This window comes from Ostrea edulis, chromosome 6 (assembly GCF_947568905.1).
Source record: "Ostrea edulis chromosome 6, xbOstEdul1.1, whole genome shotgun sequence".
In the NCBI taxonomy this organism is placed as follows: domain Eukaryota; kingdom Metazoa; phylum Mollusca; class Bivalvia; order Ostreida; family Ostreidae; genus Ostrea; species Ostrea edulis.
In genome coordinates, this window is record NC_079169.1 from 81,955,150 (window position 1) to 81,978,028 (window position 22,879).

General features: G+C 34.0%; 1 protein-coding gene across 34 annotated transcripts in view; it reads left to right on the forward strand.

Annotated features, from left to right (window-relative positions):
* The window catches only part of LOC125646259 (diacylglycerol kinase beta-like), a 100,437-nt gene that overhangs the window by 15,964 nt on the left and 61,594 nt on the right, over positions 1–22,879 (forward strand). For 13 of the 34 annotated variants that reach the window (XM_056140955.1, XM_056140961.1, XM_048872464.2 and 10 more), the window contains exons 2-4: positions 10,868–10,956; positions 12,868–13,002; positions 19,157–19,233. In XM_056140955.1, the coding sequence (XP_055996930.1) occupies positions 12,939–13,002; positions 19,157–19,233 (141 nt within the window). In that variant the 5' untranslated portion in view covers positions 10,868–10,956; positions 12,868–12,938. Of the gene's footprint in view, positions 1–7,454; positions 7,477–9,525; positions 9,640–10,867; positions 10,957–12,867; positions 13,003–16,698; positions 18,828–19,156; positions 19,234–22,879 lie in introns of those variants that run through there. The other 21 variants (XM_056140970.1, XM_056140965.1, XM_056140958.1 and 18 more) reach the window with 11 other exon arrangements.

The following is a 22,879-nucleotide window of genomic DNA, read 5'->3' on the forward strand; positions in this document are numbered from 1 at the left end:
GTTCTTACTGAAACACTGGCATAGTAGTGTGTGCCTATATTCACCTGGGTATTATACATACTGTATGATGTGCCTATATTCACCTGGGTATTATACATACTGTATGATGTGCCTATATTCACCTGGGTATTATACATACTGTATGATGTGCCTATATTCACCTGGGTATTATACATACTGTATGATGTGCCTATATTCACCTGGGTATTATACATACTGTATGATGGATGATGGAATCACACAGTGATATGCATGTAGTGAATTTCAAATGATTGAGTTTATAGACAAGACAAAAGGACATTAGTGAAAGTCCTAATGTTATGAACAACTTTAAGTGTGAAAGATATAGAAATATCCACAATTTATATAATGCATATATGTATACACATGTACCTTTTTAGGTCACCTGCATGAGTAAACTCAGGTGACCTAGCTTAATTGCAATTGGTCAGCATCTGTCATGTACGTGTCATTTGTCGTGTATTGAACATTTTTAACTATTCCAATTCCTTTCGAATTTTGGAATGGAGCATATCTTTTAGACAAGGGTACACAACATAAATTGTAAATATCAGGACTCCAGCACCCCTGGTGCATTAGGTTCATTGGGACAAAAATTGACAAAACTTGAAAAGTCTTCTTTTTTACAACTGTACATGTGGAAGAAAAATTTAAATGCATATATATAGTGATATAAGGCAGGATTTAAGGCCTAGCTCTACCAAAATTATAAATTTTACGACCTGCAAGGTATAGAGGTTCTGACTCTAGGGCTTGACCAAACGGTATATATATATAGTACACGTATGTATGTGTAAAATATTTTTAAAAAACATCTTTTTTTTATACTATCAATACTTCAATATTTAGAATGAATAGATAACCCTTTACCTAAATTGCGAATTTCATGATCACAGTGGTAGGAGTTTTGGTACCTGAGTGCAGGGGCCAAAATGGTCAGTGTTTAAATGTGTTAACAATTGAAGATTTTTAACTTCTTATTGGTATAACTACCATTCCAATTTTCAAATTTTTTTGAACCAGTTTTGGGACAAGGGGGACATAAATTGTAAATTTTAGGACTCCTGCAACCCTGGGGTCTTAGGGACAGGGTAAAAATTTCACAACCCCAGAGCTTTTTTTACTCAAGGATGGGTACAAATTAGTCATATCATATTATTGTTACATATGACGTATTATATACATGTGTATTATGTGAAGTCTTTCATCAGTATAGGCACTTTCGGGGGGGTGGGCATTTAAGTTTTAAGAACAGGTCTTGTTTTATACTGTTGCTGAATATTAGAATATAGCTTAGATATGCAGAACAGGAAATTTTTTATAGATTTATTCATAGCCCTAGGGCCTATAGTGATACTTGTTTTTAGATATGTCGATACCTGAAACATTTTTCTATTGATACTTGTGGAGAAAAGAAACTGTGTTATACTTAAAAGTTGAATAAAAAAATAAAAAGTATTCTTTGATGTAACTTTTATTCTTAAAGGCATATAGTTTAATATACTAAATGCGTGTTTGCATGAGTACTCAATATGTTAGATATCGCGTTCGATTCACCTTAATGGCCACAGCACACTATTTTGGAGTCAATGTATTGAAACAGAAAAACATTGGTTTTTGGAATAAAATTTTGATAGAGAGATGCCTCGCATGATCGAAAATGACAAATTCATTGCTTTATAGAGATGATATATCAGCAAACTGGCACCGTTCGGGACTGCCTATGATCATGATACCCGCGTGTGACATCATGTCAGCAAGATACGTATACGGATGTCACATTTGTGTTATCGATTCTAATTGGCTTCTTTGACCACAGAAAGCATCCCTGGGCATCGAAGGATAAGTCCTCGCACCGTAAGGCACAGATTACGAGAGGCCATCATTTGTCCTCGACGTCCTGCTACCTATCCTGTTCTGCTCTGGTGTTGCTGTGTTACGAGAATAGCGTGGTGTAGGAGGCATCGTCATTTCAATAACAAAGATTGTGTGGAAATTCTGTTTACGGACAAGTCAAAATTTCATCTCAATAGCAGTGACGGTCGTGTTCGGACTCATTGTTGTACCGGAGAATGTTACATTGACGCCAGACATGTGTGTTATTCAGCGCCGCCAAATTATCGGAGGGAGCGTTATGGTCTGGGATGGAATTAAAACACATGAACCCCTAGCTTTGGTGATTGTGGAGGGCAATTTAACTGGCATACGCTACCGTGACGAGATTGTACGTCAGCACATCATTCCATTCAACCCATGATCGCATGCGTTGTTAGTAACTATATCTATATAGCAGCAAAACGAGAATGTGCTACCTTGGCCTGCAATGTCAGCAGATTTATCGCCTATAAAACGTTTGGGATGAAATTGAACTACATTTACACCAAGAGGCAAACCTCCCTGCGAAGTTGGGTGTTTTAATTGCGTCACTATTTATTGCATATATGTGTCGGAACATTCCCCAGGCATTTCTGCATAACCTGATTCGTTCAATGCGTTGTGTGAAGAATGCATCGGTGCAACTGGCGGTCATACACGCTATTAAACTTGTGAAACATTTTTTGCAACCTCCCTCCCCCCCTTCTATATTCTAAGTGCTAGGCTGTTCATATCAACCATAATGGACATGATCCTTGATTTGATGTTTGAATTGGAAGACAATGCATTATATTAGATAATGATATACATTATCATTATGAAACATAATATTTTGTATATGAATCTATAAATAGAATTACTAAACTACACGGTTCCCTTTTTCTACTAGTGTATATGATGCATTAAAAATCTTGATTAAGAGAATGAATTTTGATTTGCTGAGGATGTAAATCATGGGTGAAGGGTAGCCATGAATTCCATGAAAATTGAGCCCCCCCCCCCCTTCCAATTTTAATGAACAACTTTGAGATACCGTAAGTAGGAAGTGACTACCTGGGGTTCTGTTACGTTTAGCAGACTAGAAAGTTGGCCTTACTTTGGCATAAACCATTTAAACAAAGAGGTTGGGACTAAGAAAATACATTTAGTTAACCAAGGTATATTTGAAATAACTGTGTTTGAAATGGCTGACTACAGAGGCTTAATTTTTCAAGTTATTTGTATAGTAAATATCAAGCTCACCTGAACATTACCCAGAAAAAATCGAAGTACAGTTTGTTCTTGTTTTTGTTTGCAGAGCTGTACAAGTTTTGAAACATGAATTATATAATCAGTACATTGATAGTTGTACAATGTATGATAGTGAGTCACGCTTTTTTTGACAGATTTAATAAAAGCTTAATACTCATGTTCTGATGTGTGTTAAGGATATATGTATTTGCCACTTTAGATTTAAATCTAGTGAGTGCACAGTGCTTCCCAAGGTCTTCTGGTACTTTCTGGACATTTGGTCCAGTAATGGTTGAGATATTACTGGACCAAATCACATTTTACAAGATCAAAATTTATATGCATATTAATCCCCTATTGTGGCCCCACCCTACCCTTGGGACCATGGTTTTGACAAATTTGAATTTACACTATATCAGGAAGCTTAAAATTTCATTTAAATTTGAACTTTCTGGCCCAGTGGTTCTTGAGAAGAAGATTGTTAAAGATGTTCCCTATATATTCCCATGTAAACCTTTGATCCCCCATTGTCACCCTACCCTAACCCCCGGGGGCCATAATTTTAACAAAATGTCAGGAAGCTTTCGTGTAAATTTGAACTGTCTGGCCCAGAATGGCATTGGCGATGTACTTTATTAGCCCAAGCATTTCACTTCAGATTCATCAGTGGAGTAAACTTTTCCAATCCGTGTTCAACACCAGTGTTATGAAATACACATATTTTTTAAACTCGAGCAATTTGTGTAACTCAAATGCAAATTGTTCAAATCAACCTGTCCATGTTGTTAAAATACTTCTTGATCGGAGTATAGTTTAAACGCTTTATCTACGTGTTATCTATTACCTAATTCAAACACTTCAAAGACGTCTAGTTTCTCGGGATATATTGCTCAATTGTATTGTCATGCACCCTTTTGGGGGAATTGAAGATGATTGCAAGTTTGATAAATATTTGAGTTAAACATAAACATGTTTTAATTTCTGTTTGCAATGACTAAAGAACAGAATAAATTTTGCTGCTAAAAATTGAAAATTTATCTAATCATGTATTTCATTGGAAAAGAAATTATCGGACACTTGGTCCGGCCAACAACTGATATTGATCGGACCAAAACAAAAATTACCGGACATTTGCCAATGTCTGACGGACCTTCGGAATCACTGAGTGCATGTGTTTAATGAATTCAAGCTTGATCATATTTTATAACACATTTACACACCCCATATACAGGTATACCGGAGTTGGTGTCAGTACCAATTTGTATGCAATTTCAATTTTCAAAAGAGGACTCTTTCTCTCTCTCTCCCCCTCTCTTTCTCTCAGAATAGTTTAGTTAGGATATCCTCCCATATCTAGGACTGTGATCACTGTCTCTTAACTGGACCAAAGTTTAAATAAAGCTCACAACTTTATTTAGAGTAACTTGAAATCCATGCCTGAGTTTTGTTTTTCTGATACCACAATACTAAAGATCATGTCCCTACTAAAACAGTCTTGACAATTCAAAAGAGAGTATTCATTGGATAAACTCATAACTACTTACTTTTAAAACAGTACTTTTTAGCTCACTATTAAGTGAGGTGAAGGCTCAAGTGAGCTTTTCTGATTTGTCTGCCGATCATCGTTGTCGTTATAAACTTTTCACATTTTCATCCTCTTCTCTAGAACCACTGGACCAATTTCAACCAAACTTGGCACAAAGCATCCTTGGATGAAGGGAATTCAAGTTTGTTCAAATGAAGGGACACACCCTTCTCCAATGGGAAATAATAGCGAAATAGTGAAAATACATTAACTACTTTTAAAAATCTTCTCCAGAACCACTGGGCCAATTTCAACCAAACTAAGCACAAAGCATCCTTGGGTGAAGAGGATTCAAGTTTTCAAATGAAGGAACATACCCCCTTCAAAGGGGAGATAATTACAATGCAAAAATTGGGTGGGGTCATTTAAAAATCTTCTCAAGAACCACTGGGCCAGTAGAACTGAAATTTACTTGATTTAAAGCTTCCTCACATAGTACAGATTCAAGTTTGTTAAAATCATGGACCCTGGGGATAGGATGGTGCCACATTAGGGGATCAAAGATTTACATACGAATATATATGGAAAATCTTCAAATATGGGCCAAGGTGACTCAGGTGAGCGATGTGGCCCATGGGCCTCTTGTTTGCCTTTGCAATAAAATGTTTGTACTATCTTAACTACGTAGTTATGAGTTTATATTGAAAAACTGTTTTTGAGAGAGAATATGATTTCCAGTACTACGTATGTAAATTTGTCCTTCTATCTTGTTATTATTAATTGTAACATAAGCTCAAGGACCCCTTTGGAAGTAAGCTGGTATATATAAGCTTTTAAGGGTCATCGTTAGGTATAGTTAATATGTCTGTATGACATGTCACTGTTATGAATATTCATATCATTTTTGTTAGATTGCATAGTCCTGAAATGATGGGACTGGTTTCGGTCCTGATGTTTTTATATTCATGACATTTTGTGATATTTTATACGTGAATAAAATGATCTTGGTGTCTTTCACATTGTGTAGGTCACATTTTTTGGGTATCAGCTAAAGACAGAAAATTTGTCCTCATGCATGATGTGCGTCATGATGTGCTTCTGTCCAGTTGTCCTCACACATATTACAAATCAGTGTTTCTCAGCATTATATGGACTATTTAGTATATATATGTATATTTCGTGTTTGGTATTGACATCTGTTCTGCTAATAAATACAGTGTGATATACAGACAAATTAGACAGTGCAGATTCTCTGATAGATAACTGTTATGAAAATTTATAGATGTCAAAAAGTAAACTTTTAAGTATAACTTATTATCATCTTCAACATGAGTATTGGAGGGTGTATGTATGTGGGTGAGCATGTGTGGATTGTAATCAATATTAAGAATGGAAAAGTGCACGAAACACTGAGAGAAAAAATGCATCAGGTAAATGATGTTGCATTTTATGCCTTAGTAATTGCATGGTGATGCTCTGCATATTAATTTAGGGCTTTATATCACAAGAAAAATGTATTGTACAAAGCACATAATGATACAATATATAAAACATGGTATCGTATTATATGTATCGACACAAGTTCATGATTTCATACATATCTGATTTGCTTGAATTAACTTTGATCACAACCTACAAAAATAATCTGTACTTCATGCACATGCACAGTTGTATTTTAGGATTTCAACATTTTCAGCGATATAACATAAAGGTCATAATTGCATCATACACGTATTAACATTGAATTTATGAATAAATGGGCCTCTCATAAATTTCGGCAAAGTATTGCAAAATATAATTGTTATTGTTGTGTCTTATAAATTATCAATTAATACCTCAATTTCTCATCAATATGTTGTTTAATACATGTATCGGTAATTTATATATATATGTATATCATATATATTATTTAGGTGTTGATTCGATCGGTACAGTTGTAATATATTAGAAGTTGATTCGGTACAGTTGTAATATATATATATATATATTCAATAAATTCTTTTTTCTTGGTATCGGGGTAGAATAAATTTAAGTCAAAATTTAAAATCCAATACTCAATCTTTTTTATCTACAGCGCTTTTGCCCTGCAGGCTTATAATTGTCAGTAGAGTTTCTGTAAATTTATACTGACGAGCCCACAGGGCGAAAGCGCTGTAGATAAAAGTTTGAGTTTTGGATTTTATATTTTGACTTTATATTACAAATATATATATATATATATATATATATATATATATATATATATATATATATTTGTATGTGTGTGTGTGTGTGTTTCCTGGTAATGTTAGATTTGAACTCTCTTTGGTTTAGACTTAATGTCAGTCTATACAATCATGTACATGGCTGCTCTCTTGAATGTGATTGGTTAGATGGAGAATGTGCTGTCAACATTATAATCGATTATTTTGTATTGTGATGTCATTAAATTAATTGCTGCTTCAGTAATGTGATGTCACTATGCTGTGATTGTTCATAAATTACATTTATGATATTTTTCATTTAGGAATGTGAAAGTATACCTCAGATATATATAGTTAATAGTGATGAGGCCAGCCATTTCAGTGATAATTAAGAATATATATTGGTAACATTTTAGCTGAATGGTGCAATGCATAACATATACTATAATTTTATAAATTCTTTCAGCACTTGGTGATGATGTAAATGCTGATTTCACTTAATTAAATTGATATGTGAATATTTTAAAATTTCACATGTGATCATGCAATATCCTTTTCATGAATCACTTTTAAGTAACTGATATGTTGGATGTTGTTTAGAGTTGTATATAGCCAGGCCCAGAGGCTACCACACTTGTGTAGGTGGGTAACTGTGCATTTAAGCATTTCAGAGATATACTTTTACTGTGACGCCAAGCTTCTATTGTATTTCTTCACGATTTCGTAAACTATTACATTATACGCGTGCTATTCATTCAGGCAGACGTCTTTCAATGGGACCTATTTCATTTCTGTTTGCATCATAGCTTTACTGTAACCGTCAAGTATTTATGACAATCTTAAAAAGCCTGGCAGATATGTGAAAAAAATTTATAGATGCGGAATGAATTTATTTCATCCAAATATAGAAATGTTGCATGTTAAACAAATGTGTACTGATGACAATGTACAAAGATCATTTGATTATAATCAACAGCAAAATGTTTACATTATATAATATTTTTAGATCAAACCAGAATGTGTCAGTGTATAATGCTAACTAATTACTAATCAAGTCACTGTTAATTACCAATCTAAATGCATGCACAATATATCCCCCCCTTAAACAGCTCTGACAGGTCATAGTAATAAATTCTGTTGGTCGCCTGCATAACCCCAATCAATAATAGTGGATTTTACTACAGATCTGATAGAACAGTAAATTCAGTCATTTAATGGTTGGATTGTTCTTGGGCTACCAGTGGTGCACTCTGGGACAGTTTTCTGGGAGAGGGGCCTCCTCCAGGGATTGTGTAGGAGGAATGAAAATGACCCAGTAGGTCAGAATGCTAATCTATAAAATGACACAGGATTTGTAGACCAGTGATATTGAAGTATGCAGTCTTAGCCATTTACCATGTTTACAATGGCTGTATCTCAGTATTAAGGATTCTGGTCCATATGATTCTAATAAACTTAATACATAAATTAGTATTGGGAATTGGTTTAGAAAACAGTATACTTGCAATGTAATTTTGGATCTTTAAATACATTAATGGTCGGATCCAGAAATTTTTTCCAATGGAATGAATTTACATAAAAAGTGGTAATTTTAAAAAATATATATAATGCCCCAAAAAGGGTCATTAAAGACCTTAAAATGGCACTGAATTGGAGAAGGGGTTATAATATAACCCTACCCCCTCCAGATCCACCCCTTCAGGCTCTTGGCTACAGGTTACCCCTCACCCCCAACTCACCTCTGTGTCATTAATAGAAGCACGTACAGCTTACATTTACTTTCCTTCATTAAATAACGTTGGATGTGAAATGCCTTTAATGTGTTCATCAAATGGTATATAGTCATCTTGAATACCGGAATATTAACTGTAATCATTAAAGATTAATTGTTGGAGAATAAGAGTGCATATTCTTTTTGCTCTAATTTGGTTAAAATGTTATTTTAATAAAGCGCGTTTTATGATTTTCCATGATTACTCAAGCTTATAACAAAGTTGTATAAACAGGAATAATAAATGGATCATTAATTTGAGCTTAAAACAATAGAAACACACAGCTAATTGAGCTATTTAGTATGTTGAAATTATACACAGTACGTACAGGCAGGCCAAACACTAGAGGAAATCCTGCAGGTACAGACATAATAACTGTCCAACGATCTCCATGGAATGTGATTAAATGAAAGTGGAATCATTCCATGCAGTTATCAGAAACTGCAATTAATCTCCTGACCAGATCATATAAGTAGAGCCATACAACTGGATGTCATATATAGGCATCTTGGTGTGTTGCAATTCTTGTTTAAATTAAATGCATCTCGTACAATGATTAATTAGTATTTATTAATTGAAATGAATAATTACTTTGTCTTAAACTGTAAATAGATTTTAGCTATAGGTCTTACACATCATTATATTAATATAATAACATATGCAAAGGTCTATTTATAGACTATAATCAAACCAATTGCATTGGAATTTTCCTTTAAGCACATATATCCTTGCCTTTATCAGAGGGTTGATAATATTAACCAGCAGACCGAGATTTTGGGAAAATGAAAGGTTGACTTAATTAGTGTTTATGTATATTTATTGTATTCAGTATGTGGGGCTATTGATTGTGTAGCATGTGGACTTCAAGGGCTGTTTGTTTATACTGTCACTGTCAGAAAAATCGGTGGATATTTTGTAGGTAATTTGACTGCATGTGTTTGTAAATGAAAGGTCATTCAACAGTGACTGAAGTATAACTGAATCATTAACAACAGAATTCTAGAAGAAAATTACATGCAGGAGGACTATTCAGGTAGATAATTACATATTGTCTATCGTTTTACGCTCGTTTATCTGCCTATGAGCTTGGGTAGGTTTAGAATAACACAGCAATATATTTCTGATATGTATATATATACCTGAATCTGACAATCCTGTAGGCTAGCTGTTATATTGATCAGTAAGTTTATTCTCATCTTTTAAGTTAATATGGTGCTTGCATGTTCATTGAATGTATATTACATTCAGAAATAACCCTAAAGAAATATTAATGTTCAATTATTAATGTCCATTGGAATTTGTCACCAAGGCATGTCTTGAATGGATTCATTTTCCTTGTCAGTTAAAGGTCAAACTTACCATTATAAAAGTTCACTATGCTATTTGGTGTAGACATTGACGTCATGAAATTGAATAGAATTCCATATATCTCCAATCATGCTTATATGGGGATTGTTTTCATCCATTAGTATACCCATCCATCCAGTGGTCACATGCCCATGTATATGACTTGCCTACGCCCAGGATATTTACCTCCCCACTTGAAGTGGGTTTGCATGTGCTCCAAGTCTATTTCACGGATCATTGTACAATATATAGCTTTAAAATTTCTATAGCAACTTTTGAAATAAATTCTTATGTATGAATTAGTGGATCACAAATTTATATTGATTATGAATGAGTTGACTTTTTTATGCAATTGATATATCTGAATTATAATCTTCTATGTATCATAGAATGATTATTATATATACTATTTAGAACAATGATAATTAAGATTTATGTCGTTAATTTAACTGACTGCATAATTTTAAAGTCTTATAGTAATATAAAGTGTGACAATCTTTCTTCCAATAAAACATGCAGGCAGCACTAACCTAGTTTGTAATCCAATGTTATGTTTGCTTGATGTGTGTAGGAGGGGATAATTTTTATCTGGTCATAAATAGACTGGCAATTGTTATGGATATTTTGGTATGTCATAGAATTCCTTTCTTGGGATTATGTAACAATGGAGTCCAGATCCAGCAAACAACATGTTAAGATGATCTTTTGCAACAAATTATGAATTGAAAGGAAAGATTATTTTTCATTGTGAGGGCAGTAGCTGACATCTTGTGAATTGTTGATATGCATTTATGAATGCATTATCAATATCGACGGTCGACGGGGATCTGACAGTTCAGGAAAAGGATGTTTGTGTGGACTAAATAGTACACATATCTTTTTATCATCTAATATGTGCGACATTGTCATTTCAGACAAGATAGTTATGTGAGCTGGATGAAATTGTTCTTATACATATCGTAGATGTAATCAGCCATTGGAAATTGTGTACAGAAATTTACAAGTAAGTAAATCCACCTTCTAAACAAGTGGATTTTTGATTGATTTATCTTCTATCTGTTCATTGATTCATAATTGTATATGAAATTAAGGTATGCCTTATCATGCAACAGTTGCAGTGTATTGTAATTGGATCGAGGAATGAGGGTCCACTTCTTACCCTAGCTCTCCTTTTTTTCCTTCCTTCTCTTCCATTTCCTTCTCCATTTTACTATCTCCTGCTCTCTATACTTTAATGATATGTTGTGTGAGAAATCTGCGCAATGCACTGATGCTTATGCAAGTTTAGAGAGTCTATCAAAAGTATCTGCATAATTAAAAGCAATGAAGCTCAGAAAGCCATATTGGTAATGTTTTAATTTCCAAGCATGGGTGGACTGATTTATCGGTATATTGAAAATATATCTTTACTAGCTTTCCTACCAGAGAGGCTGCGTGTAGACCACACTAAACTTACATTGTACTACATGTAGTATATGCAGATCTGGTGCTGAATAAGACCAGTTGGGCCCTAGCTGCAATGCACAACAGACTTAATATTTGAAATGTAGAAATAATTTCTGCAGGCCCAAATACTATCAGCATTTTGGGTTAATTTACACATCTGACTCAGTTTAATGCAAAAATATATAATACAATGCATGAAATGAATACTCTTTTTTCAATTACTCAGAATTCAAACTGGCCCGTCAGGCCTATACTGCATTAAGACTTGGGGATAGAAAACGCACAACTCATTGGATGTAGAAATAGTCATATTCAATCATAGGACTGGGAGATCCTGTATAGCTATCATTATTCACAGTACAAACTGGCCCAAAAGGGTCCCTAGGGGAGCAGGGCACTACAAGGAGTGAATATATCAAATATGTGTGATGCATAAAAGCATGATGGAGGATGAGCCTTACAGAGTTCTGGTGATTGATGAATTGATGGGTGGATCTCTGATGAATTGATGGGTGGATCTCAACTGGATTAAGATTCTACGCTATTATATTTGCCCATGCACTTTTGCAAGTTTTGATATAGATACCGTATTTGTCTTGCATATTGATTAATTTCGAGATTTGCTGGAAATATAAAGAAAAGTATCTAAATAATTACACAAAAGAAATATTCATATAAGATTTGATGGTTTATTGAATTTCAAAATACATGTAGAAGCACAGTGCTATATAAGGACAAGGTAAAGTTCTATTAAACCAGTGTAACATTTTGTATGGCATAGAATTTTTGATATCATTGTGCATTTGAATTAGAAATTCAAATCAGATGCCGTCAGCGGAGATAGATGGTGTCTTCTTATGGTAATTGAACATAAAATGACTTGTAAGTAAAATATTTAAAAATGTGTCATAATATGCAGCATTTCTCTCTTCCCCTATACATACTTCAATGATCAAAGATTCGTAAATTTCAGAAGCATAAATATGAAAGAAAATATTATAAATGTACTTATAGGGGAAATTTTCTTGTATTGGTCATAAATTATCCACTTTCTAATTCTTGGATGTAGTGATTCATGAAATATTCTACACAAGGATGCACAATATCAAACATCAGCACGTCACGTGATGGAAATGAACATTTCATTGATGCAATCATGTGCATGATATGCAGTACACATATTTGGTTTGTAAATTTGCATGAATTATACGAGTTTGTCTACAATATATTTGCTTATCGTAACATACACAGAACAAAATCAAATTATATAAATAGCAGCCTGTTTATCTCCGGACTGTTGCTTGGCCAACAAAGCTCTTGTTCCATAAATTTTTGTACAAAAAAACCAGCATAGGGACAAAATATTTAGTACAACTTTTATTAGTGCTTTTGTCAGCCTGAGCTGTGTGGTACCTGCTGTTAATTGTAGAATATGTTACTTGCTCTGATGCATTATTTTACCCTTTAGTAGCTGCTAGATGTATTCCTCATGATGTCAGCAAACTGCAGGAGAGAGGCTTAGTCCAATCTGATTGAAACATGGCAGATGACTGGAAGAAGATCAGTGCCGAGGAGTTTCACCAGCTCCAGGAATATACTTCATGTAAGTCCAAGGTGTCTGTCAGAGATAATCATATCTTGGCTATTATAGACCAGAAACACATGAACATCTTCTGGACTGTCTTGTAAATGAATAAAATCCATGTTTTAATTTGAGAATGTATTTTGGCCATTTGATAGTTTGGAGTGGTCAAGGTCAGAAGCAAATGACCATATCTTAACCAGGATATAATATGCTTACAGCCCTGTTAATCAGCATTTACCAAGTTAGGGACACTGCTGTGTGCGTGTATGGTCCATATGTGTGCATGGTCATGTTACCTTTTTTTCCATTGTTTGTACACAGCAATTACCATCACAGAGCATGTGGCAGTCTGGTTAACCAATTTTATCAAGTACTATTAATCCATTGGATCTAAAAGGTTTAAGCATGTTTGTCATTTTCTGAATCTGAACCAACTTGGTAAAGTGAGGGGAAAGTTTCTGGATTTATTTGGTTTTGATCATCTGTGTAATTGATTTTTTGTTTTACCAGTGAGCAATTTGCCAGAAAGGTTTTGGTATAGATCCTTCTTTTAATGGACAAGATTAAAATTGTGATCCATCTGTGTATAAAACTGTGCAAATAAATTGGTTGAGCTTAGGGTCTTTAAGCTGCCAAGATAAGGGATACCTTAAGCCATTAATTTTTTCATCTTTGTCCATGAAACTAATGGATATCCAGTATTAGTTTGGTAATTAATGTCTTTCTGAGATCATCCTTATAGTGTAGGAACACAATCATCACATATTAATTGTATATATGTACATGCTGTTGCCTGGAGCAGGTTACATTTACTGTACAATCACTTATTTTTGTGTGGTACTGTACAATCACTTATTTTTGTGTGGTACTGTACAATCATTTATTTTTGTGTGGTACTGTACAATCGTTTATTTTCGTGTGGTACTGTACAATCACTTATTTTTGTGTGGTACTGTACATTCACTTATTTTTGTGTGGTACTGTACATTCACTTATTTTTGTGTGGTACTGTACAATCGTTTATTTTTGTGTGGTACTGTACATTCACTTATTTTTGTGTGGTACTGTACAATCGTTTATTTTTGTGTGGTACTGTACAATCACTTATTTTTGTGTGGTACTGTACAATCGTTTATTTTTGTGTGGTACTGTACAATCGTTTATTTTTGTGTGGTACTGTACATTCACTTATTTTTGTGTGGTACTGTACAATCACTTATTTTTGTGTGGTACTGTACATTCACTTATTTTTGTGTGGTACTGTACATTCACTTATTTTTGTGTGGTACTGTACAATCGTTTATTTTTGTGTGGTACTGTACAATCACTTATTTTTGTGTGGTACTGTACAATCACTTATTTTTGTGTGGTACTGTACAATCGTTTATTTTTGTGTGGTACTGTACATTCACTTATTTTTGTGTGGTACTGTACAATCACTTATTTTTGTGTGGTACTGTACAATCACTTATTTTTGTGTGGTACTGTACAATCACTTATTTTTGTGTGGTACTGTACATTCACTTATTTTTGTGTGGTACTGTACAATCACTTATTTTTGTGTGGTACTGTACATTCACTTATTTTTGTGTGGTACTGTACAATCGTTTATTTTTGTGTGGTACTGTACAATCACTTATTTTTGTGTGGTACTGTACACTCGTTTATTTTTGTGTGGTACTGTACAATCACTTATTTTTGTGGGGTACTGTGGAATCACTTATTTTTCATAAGGTCATATTTTCATGGTTTGATAAATAATGAATATTTTAATAGTGACTTAATTGATTTGTGGTTGTGAAGAATTCTTTTGACATATTCATGTTCAGTTTTCTTCTCTATGGAGGCCTTGATGTTTAGATGTGTGTGTACCATGAAAACAACATTTTTAATTTTACAGTATACAGTAGACATACTCTGTGATAGTGACCAGTAATACTGTTAGATTTTACAGTATACAGTAAACATACCCAGTGATAGTGACTAGTAATACTGTTAGATTTTACAGTATACAGTAAACATACCCTGTGATAGTGACTGGTAATACTGTTAGATTTTACAGCATACAGTAAACATACCCTGTGATAGTGACTAGTAATACTGTTAGATTTTACAGTATACAGTAAACATACCCTGTGATAGTGACTGATAATATTGTTAGATTTTACAGTATACAGTAAACATACCCTGTGATAGTGACTAGTAATACTGTTAGATTTTACAGTATACAGTAAACATACCCTGTGATAGTGACTGGTAACACTGTTAGATTTACAGCATACAGTAAACATACCCTGTGATAGTGACTGATAATACTGTTAGATTTTACAGTATACAGTAAACATACCTTGTGATAGTGACTGGTAACAGTGTTAGATTTGACAATATACAGTAAACATACCCTGTGATAGTGACTGGTAACAGTGTTAGATTTTACAGTATACAGTAAACATACCCATGATAGTGACCAGTAATACTGTTAGATTTTAGAGTATACAGTAAACTTACCCTGTGATAGTGACTGGTAATACTGTTAGATTTTACAGCATACAGTAAACATACCCTGTGATCGTGACTGGTAATACTGTTAGATTTTACAGCATACAGTAAACATATCCTGTGATAGTGACTGGTAATACTGTTAGATTTTACAGTATACAGTAAACATATCCTGTGATAGTGACTGGTAATACTGTTAGATTTTACAGCATACAGTAAACATACCCTGTGATAGTGACCAGTAATACTGTTAGATTTTACAGTTACAGTAAACATACCCTGTGATAGTGACTGGTAATACTGTTAGATTTTACAGCATATAGTAAACATACCCTGTGATAGTGACTGGTAATACTGTTAGATTTTACAGTTACAGTAAACATACTCTGTGATAGTGACTGATAATACTGTTAGATTTTACAGTTACAGTAAATATATCCTATGATAATGAGTGCTAATACTGTTAGATTTTACAGTACACAGTAAACATACCCTGTGATAGTGAGTGCTAATACTGTTAGATTTTAGAGTATACAGTAAACATACTCTGTGATAGTGACTGGTAATACTGTTAGATTTTACAGCATACAGTAAACATACCCTGTGATAGTGACTAGTAATACTGTTAGATTTTACAGTATACAGTAAACATACCCTGTGATAGTGACTGGTAACACTGTTAGATTTTAGAGTATACAGTAAACATACCCTGTGATAGTGACTGGTAATACTGTTAGATTTTACAGCATACAGTAAACATACCCTGTGATAGTGACTGGTAATACTGTTAGATTTTACAGCATATAGTAAACATACCCTGTGATAGTGACTGATAATACTGTTAGATTTTAGAGTATACAGTAAACATACCCTGTGATAGTGACTGATAATACTGTTGGATTTTACAGTTACAGTAAACATACCCTGTGATAGTGACTGGTAATACTGTTAGATTTTACAGTATACAGTAAACATACCCTGTGATAGTGACTGGTAATACTGTTAGATTTTAGAGTATACAGTAAACTTACCCTGTGATAGTGACTGATAATACTGTTAGATTTTATAGTTACAGTAAACTTACCCTGTGATAGTGACTGATAATACTGTTAGATTTTATAGTTACAGTAAACTTACCCTAGCTGTGATAGTGACCGGTAATAACACTATCTAATAACACATGCGAACCAAGAACTACATGTATAAACATGAAAACTTTAGTGTGGTGATAACTGACACTTAAAATGTTTGGGAAAGAAGTATTTATGTAAGTAATCCTCTACATATCAGTTAAATAGTGTGTTCTCATTGCAAATAGTATCAGCATAATGGAGATAATACCCGTCCAATGCAGTACGTAATCTCACACATTCATTTATCAAGTTTAGTTTTTACAGTAAGAGACAGACACCCTGACATGAAGAATTAGGAAAGCTGCTACTATATCTCCACTACATCATGATCAACATGTTCCAGTTTTAGACTTTAAGAAATGGGAGAGTTCCTTTAGTGCAAGACTGGGCTAATTCATGTCATACTAAAATCATTAAATTTGAGGGTGCTTAATTGGGTCTCATTGTGTTCAGTACCCAATCATATCAGCTGTTAGTGACTGCTGTAATATGCTATAACTCAATGTTAATCAGAATAATAATGAATTATGTACAAATTGAAGATGATGCACAGCAGAGGATTAGTAATTTAGTATGTCAATTTAGTAATGACATATACAGTCTGCTTCAGATTATCCTAACCTAATAAACTTATGCAAAGCTGAACCACATAGGTTAGTGACAGATTTATTATTTTGAAAACATATTGTACATGAGATGAAGTGTAAAGGAATTACAATGCAAGTCCAAATTGTATGTAATATAAAAGTTAGCCAAGTTGAGCTAAGGTAATGATCTGTGTCGGAATTCAAAATACTGTAGTACTTTCTTAATTGGGGCGTTTTTTGCTCATCACCATGTTGAAGCCACTATCAGACAGTGATCAATGAACAGCAAGAACCACTCTAGAACTAATGCTATCATAAAAACATGCTCTGGGACACCTATCTGCGTGCATGAGTACAGATTTACTGACCATGACGACAGCAGCTGTGGAGTACTTCAAAATAGCCACTATGAAAATAATTCAATATCAGCTCTGTGGGCTGTTAATTTACTTCAAATTAAGAGATAATTCAATCAAAGCGATTTCAAATTAACCAACATGTCATGCCAAAACAAAAACAAACAAAAAAAAAAACAAGAAAAAGAGAGAGATTGAGAGAGAAAATATTGGGGTATGTATTGTTTTTATTTCAAAATAAAGCAATATTTCAAAATAACCAATTTTTAATATAAGTGGAGTAAGCTGTAATGGATGGGCAGGTAAAATATCATATGACCACTTCAGGAGGTACTCTACATTGTCATAATGGCTGACTTCCTTTTAAAACATGGATGAAAATATAGATATCAGCAATATTTGTCTATTCATTTTAAGTATCATTGCGTAGCTGCATGAGTTCATTAGGTTGACATGTTGACTGCTGAACGTTAGATCGTGGGTTCGAATCCAATAGGGGTTTTATTTTTTTTTTTTTAGATTGCTTCGTACTAAAACTGCATTTTTCGAATAAATAAAGTAAATTTTAAAGTTTTCAATTTCAAAATATTGTTGTACATATCCTCCACTTTTCATCCATATCAAATTTCTCTGGTGTAGCATATACCTCCTTAAATCCTTAAAAGAGAGATAATTCAGACATATATATGTAACTATTTGATAATCCTTCACGATTCTTAAAATTTTAAGTACTCATAACTCCACATTACAATTAAGAGGTGTGTCAGTGGAATGTTCAATGAGCATAGTGAAGACAGGATTAAACTAAAGAGCTTTCTACAAGCAGAGGCTTGACTGGGACAGGAAATTTGTCACTGGGTCTCCGGATATTCGCACAAGGAAACAATTTAAAAAGTTGTGTTTTTTTTAACATTTTTTTTTGTTGACAATTAAGGCATTAAAAAGTTTAATTAATGCATGATGGAGCTGCTGACACCATCTTTTCCTATAAGGACACAAATTGCATCACGGAAGATAAATTGACACTCTATGGATGTGAAGATGTTACTTGTGTAGTTTCAAGTGCTACGTAGATATACAACTATGAAGTACATGATGAAGTAACAGAGAGAGCAGTATTTGTACTGTATGCTTAATTCTGCACTAAAGAGTGGAAGATTATATATATTTATGACAGACAGTAAAATGCTGAGGTGGACAGGCAATGGATGTTTGTTCACTGGGCTCAGATATATGGAAGTATATGTACAATAAATGGATTGAATTGGGTAAGTTGGGATGTAAGTGATTCTGGACCTATATCATATAATTACCACTCTGTGATGCCAACAAATTTAAGGACAATAAACCTTGCCGTGTTACTACTAGGTTAAGACATTATAAAGATGATACATGTAAAAGTTGTCTGTGAATGTACCCGGAATAATGATGGAGTCAGTAAATAGTTCATTAAGAATGTAATTTCTTCATGCAAAACATAAATTCCCTGATTTCTGCAGTTTTACAAGATTGCGTCACAGCTATACCACTGCATCATGTTGTAGCCAATTTTTATGCATCGAAACTTTGTAACAACTTGATCATGATAATTTTCTAGATTCTTCCAAGAAGTTGAAAGATGTTTTAGAAGAATTCAATGGTGATGGCTGCTTGTCCAAGTACAACCCAGAGGAGGTTTGATTTTCTATTCACTGTTATTGGTAGACTTCCATTGTATTTACATAATGTAAATGTGTTATGTCCCCCTTGAAAAAAGGAGGCATACTGGTTTGCACCTGTTGGTATGGCCAGTAGACCAGGTATTGTTCACTCAATATCTTAAGAACCCTTTGCTTATCAGAGATCAAACTGATTATACTGGCTGCCTGTAAAGAGTAGATCAGACCTCTACTGATTTTGAGGTCACTTAGGATCAATCTATTCTGGACAGATGAAGATATTTTCATAAATTTGCAAATTTAAAAAAAGATATTTTCTGCTCAATATCTTGAGAACCCTTTGCTTCACAGACATCAAACTTGGTACACTGGTTTCCCTCAAAGAAGTAGATGTTCCGTTTGATTTTGAGGTCAAGGGTCAAACTACTTTAGACATAGGAATATATTGCCCACTCAATATCTTGAGAACCCTATGCCTTACAGACATACATCTTGTTACGCTAGCTCTCTCTAAGGAGATGAAGACACCTATTTATTTTGAGGTCCAAAGGTCAAGGGTAAAACTACTCTGACAAAGGAAGGTACTGTCCACTCAATATCTTAAGAACCCTTTGCTTGACAGACATCAAACTTGGTACACTGGTACATCCTAAGGAGTAGATGACCCCCATTGGTTATCAAGTCACAAAGTCTGACTCCTTTTCATTTTGAATCTTCGAATGCCATAAATCGATTCAATTGGATGTATATTTTTAAAAAATACTGCTTATTGTCTTCAGAACCCTTGTTGATAGAGATCAAACTTAGTATTGTGATTTAAGCCCTTGACTAGTACAGTACCTGCATTGTTATTCTTGAGACTTGTATCATATCATGTGTATTTCCTTTCATATCATGCATGTATCTTATCGTATCAGCTTTTTCATTTATCAGGTTTTCCATTTTTTATCGTGTTTTGCATTCATCTGCAGGTCTATTGTGCATCAGTGTTTTGCAATTATTATAGCCATTTAAATTTCTTTCTGTCTAAATCGCTTCTAAATTTACAACATTTCTATCAAATTTTCTGTCTATCATGAAGATCATTTATTAGGTTTTGCATTAGCTATCATGAAATATTTACATTTACTTTTTATACCTTTAATGAAATGCTTTAGAAAGTTTTAATGATATTTGGTTATAACTGCAAAGATCGAATCACTATAACCTCTCTTAGACATATGAACACTGTCGAGCATGTTGTCTGCATCTCAGCCCACAGGAACCAGTGAATTTGTAATAGTAATAGTAGGGGTCTATACCATACCACCCTAATAAGATTATTACCCCTTACTAGGGGGTGTTACGGCATAGACTCCTACTATTATTATTATACAGACAAAATTACAAGTACTGGTGCTCGGCTGCACATGTGCAGAATGAAAACAAAGCTTTGTTGTCCATTCTCGTCTCAGACAACACAAGTGCACCTCATTCGATGTCTAGAGAAGTTTATTTTGCCTCTGATGTGGTTAATATTACCAAACAAACACAAGAAATTGATAAATTAATTCAAACGTGGGATTTTTTAACTTCATTCAGTAATTGTACTTTCAATTTCTCAAAGTGACAGAAGGGCCGACTGGCACCTATAGGGATCATATCTATACTGTTTATAGTTAGATACATTTGATAAGATATATTTATATTACAAATTGCATTTTCCTACATGAACCACCCAATTTCAGCAAACGACACAATTTGTTCATATTGACCATGAATGCATCATGAACTAGTTTAAAGCACTTAATTGAAAATTTTAGAGCGTAATAATTTTAGAAATGCAACATGTGTTACGAAGATCTCGAAAAGTCAGACCTTGGATTAAGATTGAACTTGCGTGGATTATCTTCCTAATCTTGTGGTCTCCTAGCTCCAAAATACAGTGCACCATTAGGCTTATTGTTTAACGGAGTGCAATGTTGATAAAAGACAGGGTAAGACATGTGTGACGTCATGTTTACATTTTTGACGTAGGTCATAATATGACTGTGACAGAGGTGGATCTAAGGAGTTCGTTTTAAGCAACAAAATTTTTCGAATTTTTTCCTCATAAAAAAAAAAAAGAATTGCACAAATCTATTTACCAGTTTCAAAACCTTGGCACGTCCCGCTTTTCAGACCGACCGATAATCTCGAGCCTCCACAGTGCCCATGCAGGAATCATTTAAATTCTGGATAAAGTATTAAAGTTGCTTTTATTGTGAAGTTTCATTTTTAAAATTCTATTCCTTAAATTCAAGAAATCACTTACTTATTAAATTTGTTGAATTAACAGTGCATTTTGTTCATTTTATGTGCACTATATTTTGATGTGCAAGTTCACATTCCAGGACGCTGTTCCAATAAGCAAAATCCACCTAAGGAATATTTCATGACTTATAGAAACAATGTAAAGAAACAGTGATTCTCAATATAAGAATTGATTGAATATTGTATAACAGCCCTCTCGAGAATATTTCACTCGTATGGAGACGTCACCATTGCCAGTGAAGGGCTGCAAAATTCAGGCCTATGCTTGGCGCTCACAGCCTATGAACAGGGATGGATCTTTATCGTGCCACACCTGCTGTCACACAGGGCCTCGTTTTTTGCAGTCTCATTCGAAGGACTGCCCCATTCAGTCGCCTCTTACAACAAGCAAGGGGTACTGAGGATCTCTTCTAACCCGGATCTCCACAGGACTATGTTCATGGTCAATATGAACAGATTTAGATTTGTGAATTGCTAGCGTGATTCACAGAATTTGCCTCAAATCCAAATTCATTCATAGTGACCATCAAAAGTGCCGTTCAATTCGTAAATGAACTGTTTAAAGTTCAGATTGTACAACCTTGTTGATAATTTGATGTTTATGATATTTAATTGAAAATCAATTCAAGAACTAAATTATTAAATTTTTTCAGCAATGCACACTTTTTTCTTTTACGATATGACACTATATGTGCTGTTCCATAGCTGTCCTGTTAATTGCTACTTACCCAAAGAATTAGGTGGGAAATTTAAAATATAGAATTAAAAATGCACACATTAAAAACGGTTTTAAAAATGTTAGTATAAGCAATGAATTATCATTTTTTGAAAGATGTAGTATCATAACTACAACGGTGTGTGCATACAAATTTTCATAATGCACTAATGTGCGTTATTCAATTTGTATGCACACACTATTGCAGTTATGAGACAACATCTTTCAAAAAATAATAATTCATTGCTTAAGCATTTATTGTGTTTTGCGTTTATCAGGTCTATCATGAAAATCGTTTATTCTATCGTATCGTGCGTGTATCCTCATATATGGTGTGTGTATCCTATCCTATTGTGCGTGTATCATGTACCATTGTGCGTGTATCATGTACTATCATTTATCATGTCAAGATTAATGGTGCAGGTATTGTAGATAACCCACATTTTGAATTTAAAGTTGATCCTTTTTAATATGCCACACAGGGGGCATACATGTTTCTTGAACATTTGTTTGTTTCTTGCTAAAGAAACTTTGAATGTCAGAGTAGTTACACTGTTGTCGTGCTTGTGAATGTACATGATTTTGTTTCTTAACAATTTTATCATTTTATTGCTTTCTATTGTTTAATGAAGTGGCAGATATTTCAGATGATTTG